General features: G+C 30.9%; 3 protein-coding genes and 1 long non-coding RNA gene across 9 annotated transcripts; 1 reads left to right on the top strand and 3 right to left on the bottom strand.

Moving 5' to 3' along the window:
• Positions 1-1,042: 1,042 nt before the first annotated feature.
• LOC118069470 (uncharacterized) lies at positions 1,043-2,032 on the bottom strand. Its single transcript, XR_004690629.1, has 3 exons — positions 1,758-2,032; positions 1,364-1,424; positions 1,043-1,157 (listed from the first exon to the last, which is right to left on the bottom strand). It is a non-coding gene; the product is annotated as an uncharacterized lncRNA (long non-coding RNA).
• A 345-nt stretch (positions 2,033-2,377) lies between these two features.
• RpL28 (ribosomal protein L28) lies at positions 2,378-3,509 on the bottom strand. Its single transcript, XM_035087587.1, has 4 exons — positions 3,370-3,509; positions 2,958-3,050; positions 2,649-2,891; positions 2,378-2,502 (listed from the first exon to the last, which is right to left on the bottom strand). The coding sequence occupies exons 2-4, from the start codon at positions 3,042-3,044 to the stop codon at positions 2,416-2,418; spliced, it is 417 nt and encodes a 138-aa protein (XP_034943478.1). The 5' UTR covers positions 3,045-3,050; positions 3,370-3,509; the 3' UTR covers positions 2,378-2,415.
• A 119-nt stretch (positions 3,510-3,628) lies between these two features.
• On the top strand, positions 3,629-6,774 carry Smu1 (Smu1 spliceosomal factor). 2 transcript variants are annotated; one of them, XM_035087543.1, is made up of 6 exons: positions 3,629-3,918; positions 4,004-4,070; positions 4,146-4,404; positions 4,479-5,560; positions 5,648-5,762; positions 6,591-6,774. In XM_035087543.1, exons 1-5 carry the CDS (start codon positions 3,893-3,895, stop codon positions 5,744-5,746), a joined length of 1,533 nt encoding a protein of 510 aa, XP_034943434.1. In that variant the 5' UTR covers positions 3,629-3,892; the 3' UTR covers positions 5,747-5,762; positions 6,591-6,774. The 2 variants fall into 2 exon arrangements, with proteins under 2 accessions (XP_034943434.1, XP_034943440.1); XM_035087549.1 differs by lacking the exon at positions 6,591-6,774 and having other exon boundaries at positions 5,648-5,837.
• Positions 6,775-7,037: 263 nt separating this feature from the next.
• Positions 7,038-15,299, bottom strand: LOC118069414 (potassium channel subfamily K member 18-like). Of its 5 annotated transcripts, XR_004690619.1 has the most exons (9): positions 14,519-15,299; positions 14,239-14,416; positions 14,014-14,170; positions 13,857-13,941; positions 13,598-13,797; positions 13,333-13,517; positions 13,059-13,236; positions 12,075-12,970; positions 10,697-10,917 (listed from the first exon to the last, which is right to left on the bottom strand). XR_004690619.1 is itself a non-coding variant. In XM_035087510.1 (6 exons), the coding sequence occupies exons 2-6, from the start codon at positions 10,680-10,682 to the stop codon at positions 8,115-8,117; spliced, it is 1,632 nt and encodes a 543-aa protein (XP_034943401.1). In that variant the 5' UTR covers positions 10,683-10,917; positions 11,165-12,961; the 3' UTR covers positions 7,038-8,114. The 5 variants fall into 5 exon arrangements, 4 of the variants coding, with proteins under 4 accessions (XP_034943401.1, XP_034943411.1, XP_034943392.1 ...); XM_035087510.1 differs by lacking the exons at positions 13,059-13,236; positions 13,333-13,517; positions 13,598-13,797; ... (2 more) ...; positions 14,239-14,416; positions 14,519-15,299 and adding exons at positions 7,038-8,236; positions 8,458-8,902; positions 9,309-9,733; positions 9,795-10,110 and having other exon boundaries at positions 10,359-10,917; positions 11,165-12,961; XM_035087520.1 differs by lacking the exons at positions 13,059-13,236; positions 13,333-13,517; positions 13,598-13,797; ... (2 more) ...; positions 14,239-14,416; positions 14,519-15,299 and adding exons at positions 7,038-8,236; positions 8,458-8,902; positions 9,309-9,733; positions 9,795-10,110 and having other exon boundaries at positions 10,359-10,917; positions 11,660-12,961.
• Between the last annotated feature and the right edge of the window lie 20 nt (positions 15,300-15,319).

The following is a 15,319-nucleotide window of genomic DNA, read 5'->3' as shown; positions in this document are numbered from 1 at the left end:
TGATTGAAATTGTTATTTCTCTATGATTTATGATGGATAAATTTAAATGATAAAAAATTATTATGACATACTTATTCCATGAATAATACAAATGATTTTGAAGGTTTATGTCAGCTTTTTGCAATGATTTTTTGTTGCTAATTATAATGAACCATTCATCATCATTAATAGAACCCAGGGTATTTTGAGAAAATTTATTCAAAATAAAAAATTAAAAACAATTCTTAATATTTATTCTTTGTTTTAATTTACATAAATAATTGTCAGCATCACTGTTATTTGTATAGTTTTTTAAATTTTGAAATAATCTAAGAACTGAAAGATGAAAAATATGTCTACGCCAATATTGCGAAATCTGGAAATATATAAATACATAAAATCTTATTAGCTGTACACACATATGATTGATGTTTGCTTTTTTTTGCCTTTTGCAATAATGGGAGATTTCAATGCTTGGATATGAATCACTGTTTACCGTAATTTTAGTCTTACACGATGAGTTAGAACAAAACTTAAACTTTGTATAAGGCTTATACAAATTTATCTAATTAATAAGTACATATTTTTGTGATAAGCTATGTTACATAGAAAATTTTAATATTACAATACTTAGTTTTATTTGCTATACTATTTACAAATGTTATTGTCAATGAATAAATAAATAAACTTTGAAACAAATCAATGGAATATTTTCCATTATGAATTAAGTGATTCAAAAGATTCGAATATTCATGAACGAATGTAAACTATAATTAATTTTAAAATTAATTAATATCTATTCTTATTGTTTAAATGATGTCTAAGTAATCAATTTTCATTATATTTTGCGGAAAGATACGTATTAAACAATTTCGATGGAAGGACGACGAGTTCAAATTGTTAAAAAAGATAAAAGAATATTTTTAATTAAATGACCTTCACAACTACAAGTTTCTACGGTCAATCCAGAGAATAGTCTTGACATCAACCTCGATCATAAAATGGCCATGAACGTCAAGTAGTTATTTCAACCTTAGGAGTAATAAACATATCAAAAGTGTGATTATCTTGGATAAAAAAATTCACTTTATTTTTTTTAATCATACATTTGTAGATTTATTTGATATCATTTCATCATGCTGAGGAATTGATGAGCTGCTGGATCTGGATTTTTTTATCTATAAAAAATGCAAAATTCCATTTTTAACTAATAAGGATAATAGGCAAAAAAAATAAATTATTTGAAAAAATACATCAGATAGCAAATACAAGTAATAATCATAGCACTCAGAGATCTTGGTGGTTAAAGTTTCATCATGAATTGAATATTTAATTAATATATTCTAAAACAAATCAACCAGAAAATAACAATAAATGGATGTACCTGATTAGAAAGATCAAACAATAGAGTGGCTATGTTCTTTGTCTCTTCACGCCCATTGGACCTGCAAACAGAATATATTTTATTTATTATATACATTACAGAAATAGTTATTTGACTAATAGCTAAAACAAAGAATATTCAGAGTAGCAAATAAAAAATCATGGCATTCATAGATCTTGGTGGTTTGCTTGAATCATCATACAGAAATAGTGAATTAGTTTCTTAGCAATTTTTAAAACTAATCTTTTAAATGAAAAAAAAAATTTTATGGTTTGAATGAACGTCATTTTTCAATTACCATAACAAATAGGTAGACAAATAAGTATTGTATTAATTCTTAGAATATTTAAAAAACAATTTCAAGTATTTAAATAATTTTAATATACTGTCATACCTGAATAGATGATTAATGATGCAGAAATCTTTTAAAAATTTTAGTTCATTGGATTTTTATAAAAGAAGAATTGACAATGGCGTTGGATAATTTTTTTATTAATTGATCTGTAAAAATAATAAACTTTTGTTAATGAAAATAGGAAGAAAATTAATATTTTAATTATCTTAAAATGTACTTCAGATAGCAAATACGTCAAAATCATGGCATTCATAGATCTTGGTGGTTGCATGATTCATCATAGATTTCTAATTACTAATTTAAAAAAAATTTTATCCAGACCAGCTTACCTTAATAAATATTAATAGTTGATAACCACTCAAGGTATTGCCTGTTGAAAAAATTTATAAATTAATTTAATGTTGATTATGCACAATGTTTAATTGAAAAATAATATTACCTGAGATTTTCCAATAATCTTATAGAACTGTAATTCGAATTTATGCGTAAATGAAAAATAATGACAACTCACTTGACAGTAGAACAAAACAAGTTAACAGTATAATTTATACTGTTACTATGTAACCAAATGATAATTTTATCCCGGAAATATTAGCGATGTAATGAGTAACAGATGTTACCTAACTAGTTTTGCTCTACTATTATTGTGAGTTCTTTAATTTTTTTTTTAAAGTATTTTATTATAGAAACTCAATAATTAATCAGCTTTTTTAGGTGCTCTAGTTTTCTTAGCTGGTAAAGGCTTCTGTGACCGAAGAACAGCACTTGCACGGCGAAGAGCAGGCTGTAAATGAAATCATTAATCAGATAAATGTATTATAAAATATTTAAGTTGAAAATTAAAAATAATATTCAAATTAAAGTGATACAATTTTTAACAAATTTATTTTATAAACACAATAATAATCATGATAATATTTTCTTTCAAACCTTGATAAGATCACGACGATATTTATTGCATGACAATAAGTTCTTCAGCTTATACAATGATCTTCGAGCTCCAGCCTTCATAGTCCTTCGGATAGTAGCTTTTGCTGGTTTCATAACAGATTTGGGTTTTTTGTAGACAACAGTAAAGCCTTTTTTATCAGGAGTATCAACGACACCCACTGTTTTTCTGTGAACCAATCCAGAGTAGCGATAGCTGCTTAGGTTAGTCAGATTATTGGGTTCCTAAAATAAAGAAATTTTAGTTCATTTGTTACAATTATTAGTTTTTTGTATATAATTAAGGCTTACCGTTGAGAAGGGTTTATTGATATTTCTTTTTTTTAATAAGAAAGCATTGTTGTTGCGGACTATCATCCAATTCAAGTGGGACGACATGCTGATCTGAAAATGATTATCGATATGATTAATTTATATCCATGTCAATAGACTTGAAAATCAATTTTTAATTGAAGATAAATTAAAAAATAATTTATGAACAATAATATAGTTGTGTTAAAAAATATGAAGTTGGAGCGTAAAATAGGTTAAGTTTGACACATGTCGTTAGTTGTTATTTATCTACAGACTTTTATAAAAAAAAAGAAAGTAATATTAATAATAAACATTTTATTCTTTTAACTAAATAGAAATTTAAGTAATATTCGATCTTGTGAGATAAAATTGCAAAGCATTATTTATTATTTGGAGAATAATTTTTCACCTCGTGTATTAGAGAAGATGCAGCAAAGAAAAAGACAATCGGAAGCGAATACTGAACTCAAGTTAATTTCAAATTCTAATATGTGTAATGAATATTCATTAGAAATTTATTTAAAAAATGTTGTTTTTGTAATATTTATTTTTTAAAAATATTTTTCATAAAAAATTTTAAATATTTATTTACATAATTTTATTTATAACACTGTTTTGATTAACAATGTTATTGATTTACACCGTCGATAAAGTCAAATGTACACACGTCAACTATAGCGCCACATGCAGTCACCTCATGTATTTTATTCATTTTGTGCTAAAAAATTCTAAAAATTAGACGTCTATGTTAAATAATGTATTTTGTGTAATAAACATTCTAATTGTTATCATAACCTCACGATTATAATCAATGAACAATCACAATTTTTGTTTATTTTTTAATTCAAGGATAAATTGTTTATTGCGTTGATTCAGAAACTACAACTTTAACAGAGAATTTCAAACTGAATTTATAATTATATATCACCAACATGTCCATCGAAATTGAATCAGCAGAGTAAATATTGTTCCGAAAGTTTAACAATTATAGACGCCAATTAAAGTATATTGTTTATCAAATATTTATGATTTTTATTTTTCAGCGTTATACGGTTAATTCAACAGTATTTAAAAGAATCGAATTTAGTAAAAACTTTGCAAACACTTCAGGTAAATTTAAATATAAGTAATAATGATGATATATTTAATAAATTGGCTTTTAATAATATTTTATTCCATGTTCAGGAAGAAACTGGAGTATCACTGAATACTGTTGACAGTGTAGATGGTTTTGTTGCGGATATAAACAATGGCCATTGGGATACAGTACTCAAAGCTATACAATCTTTAAAACTTCCAGATAAAAAATTAATTGATTTATACGAGCAAGTAGTATTAGAATTAATTGAATTAAGAGAATTAGGTGCTGCCAGATCTCTTCTCAGACAGACAGATCCTATGATTATGATGAAACAACAAGAACCTGAAAGATATATTCACTTAGGTAAATAAATTTTTATTCACAAAGATTGTTTTAATACTAGTTTTGATCATTGATTAAATGAATTTTTATTGCAGAAAATCTTCTGGCAAGGTCTTATTTTGATCCAAGAGAAGCTTATCCAGATGGAAGTACAAAAGAAAAACGTAGAGCTTATATAGCTAATGCTTTATCTGGTGAAGTATCTGTTGTACCATCAAGTAGGTTACTAGCATTACTTGGACAAGCATTAAAATGGCAACAACATCAAGGTCTTTTGCCTCCTGGTACAACTATTGATTTATTCCGAGGTAAAGCAGCAGTAAGAGATCAAGAAGACGAAAAATATCCTACTCAATTATCAAAACAAATCAAATTCGGTCAAAAATCTCATGTTGAATGTGCAAGATTTTCTCCAGATGGTCAATATTTAGTTACTGGTGCTGTGGATGGTTTTATTGAAGTATGGAATTTCACAACCGGCAAAATAAGAAAAGATCTAAAGTATCAAGCGCAAGATGATTTTATGATGATGGAACAGGCAGTTTTATCAATGGCTTTTAGCCGTGATAGTGAAATGTTAGCCACTGGATCACAGGATGGTAAAATAAAAATTTGGAAAGTTCAAAGTGGTCAATGTTTAAGACGCTTTGAGAAAGCACATTCTAAGGGTGTAACTTGTATTCAATTTAGTAGAGATAACGGTCAGGTATTGACATCATCATTTGATCACACTATTAGAATTCATGGACTGAAATCCGGGAAAACATTGAAAGAATTCCGAGGTCATTCATCTTTTGTTAATGAAGTAGTTTATGCATCTGATGGACACCATATTATTAGTGCATCTTCTGATGGTACAGTTAAAGTTTGGAGCTTGAAATCAACAGAATGCATTGGAACGTATAAATCATTAGGAGCAGCAGACTTAACTGTAAATAGTGTTCATGTGCTTCCGAGAAATCCTGAACATTTTGTTGTCTGCAATCGGTCTAATACAGTTGTTATCATGAATATGCAAGGTCAGATAGTAAGATCTTTCTCTAGCGGTAAACGAGAAGGTGGTGACTTTGTTTGTACTGTTGTTAGTCCACGAGGAGAATTTATTTACTGTGTTGGAGAAGATTTTGTACTTTACTGTTTCTCAACATCATCTGGCAAACTTGAGAGAACTCTAAACGTAATTATTTATATATTTCAAGTATTATTTACTTTATTTATGAAAATAATTTTATAATATTAATTTTTTATATTTTAAACATTTAAGATTCATGAAAAAGACGTTATTGGTATTGCCCATCATCCACACCAAAATCTGTTGTGCTCCTATAGCGAAGATGGACTCTTGAAACTATGGAAACCTTAAGTCCATGTATTTTAAGGTAATTAAATTTAACTAAAATGTAGATAAGTGATTTTTATCTTTTTAATAAATTAACACTAAATCATGGAACAGAGATAAAGAATCATTTCTTTTAATCAATATAAACAATTTTGAAGAATTTAAAAACAAGTTCAATCAATAATGAAGTTAAAAGTATACATTTAAAAAAATAGATCATATACTTGAAACATTTATTATTAATTCGCATATTCGTTTTAATTTTTCTCCAATAATGTAATTTTATATAGGTTTTTTTTTAGAATAGAATATGATTTACATATAATTGTAAATATGATATAAATGGAAACAATGTTCTACAAATTATTACGTTTTGAAGATTAAGAGAAAGTAAATACAAGGTTATTATTTACCGTAACTATAATTTGATTCTTGATCGTTCTTTTGTTTGTATGTTACATCTGACATTTTCATAATTTTTTTCAAAAAAAAGTAACGTATAAGTGTTAAATAAAAAGCTATGGCGAATAAATAAAAATTTCTCATGAACTCGGTATTACTATTAACCTACTGACATCAAAAGAAGAATGAACAGCGATTTGTTATCTCATCGTGTTAATGAGATTTTGGGAAATGTGGAAACGAGTCTTTGCTTTCCAATAATTTTAATCATCTTTTTCTGTACGGCTCATTTTATCATAAGTCATGTATTGGATATCATCTGCTCAGTGGTAACAGCAATGGATGGTAGTCCAGATGATGCAGATACAGATGAATGCACGTTACCATTCATAGCTAAATTTAGAGGTGAATGCATTCTTGCATTCACCTATATCATATCAGCATAACATTCTGTTCATTGCTTCAGGAATCTTCACCAATATGGCATGTAATTTGATGTACAAAGAGATGAGAGTTTGCCAGTCCACTGCCACTTTACTCAATTCCAAACCTATAGTGAGAAATATTTGTGTGTTGATGCAGACCAAAGGAATTTCTACTACAATCGCTCAAATAAATGCGTGTATAATATGAATTGTGAATTATTTTTAAAAATGAATAATATAAATTCATCTTTTTAAATTAATTTTTGTAAATCGATATTTTACTGAATTTATAGGATTCATAGTACAACAATCTGAATTACTTTACTCTTATTCAATACTATAATGTTACAATTGATAATATTTTTTAATTATATCACGACTTTAATTGTATGACACGGCATTTGATTAGATATTTAATCAATGTAACAGCCTATTTCTTTTTTTCACATTATTCATCACTTAGATTATATGAAATTATCTTATTAATGCCATTTTATTCGTTCTCTTCATTGTGGAATTAACAATATTAAATTGATAATGTTTATGAAATTCTTATTTGTATATTTTAGTAATTTATTAATTTATAATACACTGAAGAAAAATTATTTATTACAAAATAAATTCATTCGTTCAAGAGAATTAAATATTTTTTCTCTCAAAAAAATTTTTTTCAATCATTAAATATCGAAATAACAATTAACCTAATGAAACATCTATACTAATTTTGAGCAAAGTATTTTGTAATGATAATAATTTTTTTCTTTTAAATAATCCTTATTCAGTGTAAAATAAGTGACATAATAAAATTGAGGGATATAGCTTAAGATTAATTGATAATAATAATAATAACAGTGATAACGTAGAAACACCCATAATACGCTTAATGCACAGCCAAAATGCATTTTATCGAATATTAATTTAAGTATATTTGCATTTTTTTTTAGTAAAAATGTAATGAATAAAGTGAATGAATACATGAGTTGAAAGTCATAACGTCACATAAAGACATTTTCTAATGTTGGTGATAGATTTTTCCTCGCAGGTGTTGAACTAGGACATCCTTCATCTTCAAAAGTCACCATTTTTTCACGATTTCTCGTTGCACAGGTGCCACCTTCAACAGTTGAACGTCCTAAGCACAAATTGCCACTTTGAACGCCTGATGTCAATTTTGTTTGTGATGAAGCGATGATAGAGCACGGCTTGAGCACAGAACTTGGAGGTGGTACAGCAATATCTTGTACTGATGCTGCTGCAAGATTAAATTCACTTACACTTCTTGGTACAAAATATTCAAAATGATTTGAATCATCTTGCTGAGAGTGACAACCATCTCCTCGATGCTGATGAAAATGTTGTAATGGTGAAATGCTATTTTTTGCAAATGAGGGACCTCCACGTTGAATATGAGTCGTTGGAGAAAAAGACCCAGCACCAAAATCTCTACAATCCGAAGACGTTTTTTTACGTGGTAATGAATGACGTTCTGGCGAGGAGAATTTGTTTGTTAAACGATGCTGAGCCAGGAGTTCTCCATCATCGACAGAACTCCTGGATGGACGTTGTCAGGATGAAGATACTATTGACATAGCAATCCCATTATCATCATGTTCTGATGATTGTCTACATCCGTCTGTCAAACTACTTCCACCAATATTTCCATCTTCTCCCAATTCCGATTTTAATCCTGCAAATTATATAAATATTTTATTAATTAACTTTATTACATTGCTTTTTGTTAAATTTAATAATAATAAATAATTGAATAATTTCCTCCAAATAGTTAAAAAACAAAGTCATAAGTTCTTAAACTAGTATAAAATCAAGCTTTAACATTTTTTCCTTTCATTTTAAATTTTATCCAAAAATCTATTTTAAAAATTTGACATATTAAAGATAAGATCAAACCTGTTGCTCCAAGTGAACCTGCTGTCATTCCTCCTGCAGTACCACAAGTTCTTCCAAAAACTCGGACCACTCGTACAACTTCTTCTTGCATTAAGTTGAAACACATCGCTATCAAACCCATCCCTACTAGTATATATAAAGAGCAAGCACAAAGACTTAGCTCTTCTAACAACCTTGATGGTGCATTTCGGCCTGCTGGTACCAGATCACCGAAACCTATGGTTCCAAGACTTGTAAAACAAAAGTAACTACTTTCAAGTAGATTCCATCCTTCTAGACGATGAAACATAAATGTACCAGCACATACGTATAGCAAAATAATCAAAAGACACAAACTGATAGGTATTCTCACAACACAAATAGTGTCAGTGCCATATCCAACAGTTGATGGCATTAAAGACATTTGAGAACATGCATGGAGATGTTTTTTTTCAGAATTCATGTCCTGAAATGAAAAGATAATAAAGATTATTCCATGTAATTATGAATTAAATTTTAAAATATTATTTATCATCATTAATGATATGTTTTGTGATGTATTGCGAGAATATGTAAGTTTAAAGATCAAACCAAATGTTTCAACTATTTTATTTTTAAACCTCATATTTCTGAGTAAAATTGTTCGTATGGTAAAATATAATTTAGTAAATTGCATAAATAAAATAATATATATAATAAATTTTAAATGATTATCATCTTAATCAATCACTCGATGTTAGAATGCTGAAGCAAAATCTAAATACTTATATTTGTGTAATAAAAAAAAATAATTTAAGTATGTAATAATAATTTCTGATGGTATACAATTACGATATTTTTATATAATAGTGATATTTTATTGAAAATTATACCTGGAGCGCGTTATTTGAAGAAGTTGAATGGAGGTAAAGATTATTATCAAGTCCATCGCGATCAAGTAAAATTGCACCTCCAGTTGCACGCACACCAAGCTCATCACAAGAACTGTCTTTGCTAGAATAAAAATTACCAGAAGCAAATTTGGTCGTTTCAATGTGATTGTCATAACGATGATAGCTTTTTCCTATCAAACCAGACATAGCTGATTGTGAAACGAAATATTGACCACCAGCGTTTTTTTGCTTTTTTCCACAATCGTTATTTCGATGACAGAGTCGACCATACAACCGACGAAATGAACGAGCAAAAACATCACCTATTGTGCTTAGGTACACCAACATCAGAGGTATTCCAGCCAGTGCATAGACCACTGTAATTACTCGACCCCAAATGGTTCGTGGAGCTACACTGCCGTACCCTATAAAATAAATGCTAATTGATATCGACATTATTAATCAAACATGAAACAAATTACGTACCAATAGTCGTTATAAGAGTCAAAGAGTATAACAAACTACTGCCAAATGTCCATCGTCGATCACTCATTGGCCTCGAGTCTTTTAACCGATCGTGGCCTTTTGATGACCTCTGAATTGTTCCTCCATAAACTGAAAATGACGACCGGTCGTGATTAAGACTTCGTGCCATTTTCTCTTGGAAATCAAGAATCTCGCGTTCAGCTAAGCGTGTCCAATTTTCTTTGTAGAGGACGTTTAAAAGCTCGGTGATACCCCACAACCTTTCCACAGTATTGGCTCGTAATTGTCGAGCAGCAGCGTCATCAGATGGTGATTCCTAACGATCAAATTATGTAGCAAGCTTAGTCTCATCTTCTTTAATCATCTATTTGACTTGAACGTCGATCATTTCTTTTTTTTTTTGCAGTTTAATTGAATAATTGATATAATCGATAAAATAATCGATGGTTTCTACATAAACTCAATTGTTTAATTAATCAGAATATTTTTTTTTTACATTTTTATTTGAATTAATTCAATATAATCAACTATTTATAAAACAATTAATCATTTATATTTACTTACTATTTTAAAACCACCTTCAAGAGCCATAAATGCAAACGCACCGAGAAGTGTGTAGCCAAAAACCAAAACACAAATTCCAAGGCAAGCAAGAAAACCTGGTGTTTTAGTACTTCTTGTTGTGGAGTAGTTGCAACAACAACACCACAATTCCGAGGCTTTTACTGTAGTCGATATTCTGAATGAATTTTCAGTAGCATTTCCAGTGGTATTTGAGTTTGAATTTGTGATTGCTGTGCTTGATGCTGCACCAGTTAATTGAGACGCACGACGACCCGGACAGGATCGTGGTGTTCTCTGATAATAATCACTGGCACTTATTTGCATTATTGTTGGCACCAACTAAATCTATTTCCCTTTATTTTTATATTCTTATTATCACGGCTGTTGTAATGTTGCCACATCAGATGTCCACAGTGATGATAATATGTAAAGTAATAACCAGTTGGGACACCTTGATGTCTCAGGCGCCAACATTTCTCTGATATCTGATCCAACATCGGATCGAGGTCTAAATAACTTTGCTCTATTGTCCTGATGTCCATAGGAATTCTCATTCATTCTGAAAACAATGAAACTGATTATTATATTTCATTTACTATAAAGTATATAAATGTTGATCAGAAAAATACTTTCATTTGTATTTAAATTTATGGAGTTTCATTTTAGATAGAAAAAAAAAATCTGACGAACAATATTATTACATAAAATGAAAATTTATTTTTAATAAATTAAAGACTATTTAAACAAGCACTTGGAATTCTGTTCTTTTCATAATATTGAAAAATGATAACAAATAAAATCTTTACCGTTTCAAACAGAAGTAATTGTATATTGATAAAGTTATGGCAATTAATCAATTTATCAATAAGAAAACTTTTTTACAGTTTTTATCAATACTTAAAAGAAATACAGACTATTTTTATTTAAAATATAAACAAGAATGAGTGTTGAATTATTTTTATGATCAAGTTAATTAGACTGTTTATGAATAAAAAAAAAAAATGCAAAATCTCCATCAACTGTTTGCAACAGACGGAAACTAGAAAAGTTGCGGTGGCGTCAGCGGCAACTCTAGTAGCATGCAATCGATAGCCGTTGTATAAGAGAGGGATACGAAGAGACGGAAAGACTCCAACGTGACAATATGGGGATGCTGTTTTCGCAAATACATATGTAAACTTATCAATGTATTTATAGATTAATACAATATAGTTGTGCTATTATTACTAAGTAATGAACCAAAATAACCTATAAAAATGGCAACAGACTGATAAGAATAACAGTGTAGTAAGTTTATTTACATTATTTCATCACAGTGAGTTTAATCAGTGATTTTATCACTCAACAAAAATAAAGAGTGGCTTTCATACACATCTGAATTCTACCTTGAGGCTAGTAACTCTTGAGATTATCGCGGTTCATTCGCACACAACCAACGTATAACGAGCAACCGTTTCATCATGCTGTCCAATCACGTTGCTCGGAGATGATTAAATGGCAATCACCGTGAATCGTTACAATGAGATAAGATAATTAAATAATAAAAGTGATTCAGTGACGAATCAGAAAAGGTAAGACATGAGTGTATGAATTATTTATTACCTAATATACGTACGATTTATCAATATGACTTAATAATATTAAACTTATTGACTAAAGTATCATATGTAGATCTAGAAATTGAGGCTGAAGTTTATCAAGAAGTTTATTTCTCACCTCATCATTCAATTATCTCTACTCAAACATAATTACTTTCTGACCACTAATTATTTCCAAGCTTCATGCCAAATCTTCATTCACCGTCTCTTGCTAGGTCATTAATTGAATAAATTATAAAAATAGTAGCACGCACATCAAGTGATCGTTCAGTAAATTTACAATGTACATAAGATCATCACGTAACACATAGTAAGCGTGAAAACGCCCTTGTCATGTTAGAGATGCCACTGAACTACATGGCCACTGGAAAAAATGACTACAGAGGGTGCAAAAGCAATTGCGACACGTTAAATTTATTCGTATATGAAAGAGGGAAGCTCGCGAGAATCGCGAGAGCGTCTGATACGATGCTTTGGAGCAGAGAGGCTTGGAGAAATCCGCGCAGAATCGACAGTCTGATGAACGGAAGCTGGGGGTGGATATATAGGACAACTGAGTGGACCAGGACGCATGAGCGCACAGTTGATATATCAAAAAGATCCTTCAGCATACCCATTGTGTAGCACTGTTGCTCTTTTTTATATGCAGCTTTAGAGAGGAACCGAAAAGTAAAGAAGTGGGAGACGACTATATTATCCATTAAACAGGTACATCGTGATATAATCATCGATAACGACTTGAGTACATGCTGGCTTGATAGGTCATACGAATAGATTGGAGCTTTGCCAGAATAGTTGAGAGACAGTTTCATGCTGGTAGAAAGGAAAGAGAATATCAGATTCAATGATGACTGTTCGTAGACCCGGATGCCAGAATTTAGGATCCATGTTATCCGGTAGTATATGAAATATCAGGAAATTATCAATGATAAAGAGATAAAGATATCCAAACGTATTGCTTTTAAATTGTTTGTATTGGAGATCAGCCAGTACCAGATGTCTTCCTCAATCATACTGGAATACATCAATAATACATCATAAGTTGGTGTTATAAATAGTCAGCAAATATGTATATAGAAAAGATATTCTTGAGTGAACTCACCTATTTACGAGTGTCAGGTCATATTGAACTCGCCATTTATCACTCGTACATTCATTTAAACTTTTCCAAGTTTATCTGTCACACCTGAGAACGTGCTTTACTGATCGCGTGAACGAACGTATTTTTGCTATTACCTCTTCCTGCATCAAATTGAAACACATAGCTATTAGAGCCATACCTGTGAATTACAAATATCATTATCAATATGTTAATTTATTGAGAGAAACTGAGTTCTTATTTTCTTTTTTTTTCTCTATTATTATTTGTCTTTCACCTAGCATAAGATACATCGAGCAAAAGATAAAGGAAAGTTGAATGCCTTCTTTTGAGTAAATTTCATCGCCTGGAACAATATCTCCAAAGCCAATTGTTGACAAAGAGATAAAACAAAAGTACGAGCCATCAAGGAAATCCCAGTCTTCCCATTCAGAAAATAGAAATGCCCCACCACAAATGTACCTGTAAGTAATAAAGATAATATTAAATATAAAAGATATGCAGTTGATAATGATGTGAGATATGATAAATGTGTGACGTACCCAACCATGATGCTGAGACATAAAGTTAATGGGACAGTAATTTGCTGAGGATCATAATGACTGCTAGTTTCACCATCATCTTCATCGTCATCATCATCGTCCTCGTCTTCATCTCCATCACCACTTGCTGTCTTTGACACAGAGTCGATCTCATTGTCTAAACTAACGGTGTCAACGTGGCCTGGTTGCATTCTGACCATCTAAAGAAAATTAAAAAGTTTCAGTAATTGTAAGACAAATCGAGTATGATGATACTAACTTGCCAGGTGTTTTTCTGGCAAGGTTGACTTGATGATCTGGAACCAGTAGTCCGGTTTCGTGGCATACGTGGCCTCTTTCGACATCTACAAAACAAGACAAAATAAGAGTAATAAGAGAAAAAAATGAAAGACAAGCAAGGGAATGATAAAGCTGACCTGCATAGACAGCAACGGGCGTAAGTCCACTTAAAGCTTTTCGCGAGAATATCACCAATGTTGCTCAGGTACAAGAGAAACAGGGGCATTCCGGCAATGGCGTAGCCAATTGTAATTACCTTGCCCCACATGGTTCTGGGGCACGTATTGCCATAACCTTGAAAGCAATCATTATGGATCTCGTCTTGAAGACGATAGACATGCCTGAATAAATCAAACACTCACCAATTGTTGTAATGACTGTTAAAGAGTACAAGAAAGCCCCAGCAAAACTCCACTTTCGATCTTCTTTCGAATCCGTACCATCCCATCCATTTTTTCCAGCCTGAATGACAATATCTTGATATCCCTGTAGAATTGTATCGACTTTGGACTTCCATGTTAATTCCGAAAAGACATTTTCCTAAGTAAAAGTTTATTTACGATCGATTTTAGTCGATAAGCATTTATGTTAAATATTCTGCAGTGAAAGTATATTATCATAATGTTTTTTTTTTTCCTTTACCTTGGTCGTTAATTTCCACAATTGAATAGCAGTTTCATTTCTCGATGATGGTACGTTATGTATAATTCCAGTTTTACGATTGTGCGTACCCTCAATAGCTTCAAATATAAACGCACCTGCAATGGTATATCCGACAACAAGACAAACGATGCCAACATTGCTAAAAAGAAAAGCTATAAATGCACGAAACCAATCGGCAATTTTTTCACCCAATGATTTTCGTTTTTTTCTTCTTCTTCTATAGCTATTGCCCTCTTGCCACTCACGTCCAGATGAGCCACGTTGCCGTCTTGAAGAAGAGCCACGACTACTCCAGGTATTATTTTGGGATTCTCGTGATACTCGACCTCGAACTGGAGTAGCAGTTGCAGTCCACGACCTTGTGTCCTCCATCATCGATAAAAGCAACAGATATAAACATCTTGATTGGTGAATGCTGTATCAAACGTGGTCACGTCTACGATATTGCTCATCATCGTTTACTATACGAAATTCAATCTAATCCGAGATTGACCACGTCGTTTAGTAAAGCACGTGCTGTGGCTTCACTATACTCAATTAAACACTTGTAAATGACTTGGTATCGAGCACGACCTCAATTCTCGTTGCTCAAACTCACAATTGGTTTGTCAGGGAAAAAATTCTCTACGCCAGCGTTTTACTGGTCTCAGAATTGGAGAAGAAAGTGAATGAGGTAGATTATTGAGAGATAAAGTTAATCTAAAGGAAGAAAGAAAAAAATGAGGTAGATGATAAAGAGAGAAAAAGTGGAATCGTTTCAGCTGGAACCTCTTGGGTGTA

Source organism: Chelonus insularis, unplaced genomic scaffold (assembly GCF_013357705.1).
Source record: "Chelonus insularis isolate UGA/USDA-ARS -01 unplaced genomic scaffold, ASM1335770v1 contig_128_pilon, whole genome shotgun sequence".
Classification (NCBI taxonomy): Eukaryota; Metazoa; Arthropoda; class Insecta; order Hymenoptera; family Braconidae; genus Chelonus; species Chelonus insularis.
The sequence above is the reverse complement of the archived record's forward strand: the minus strand, read 5'-3'. Positions and strand labels throughout refer to the sequence as shown.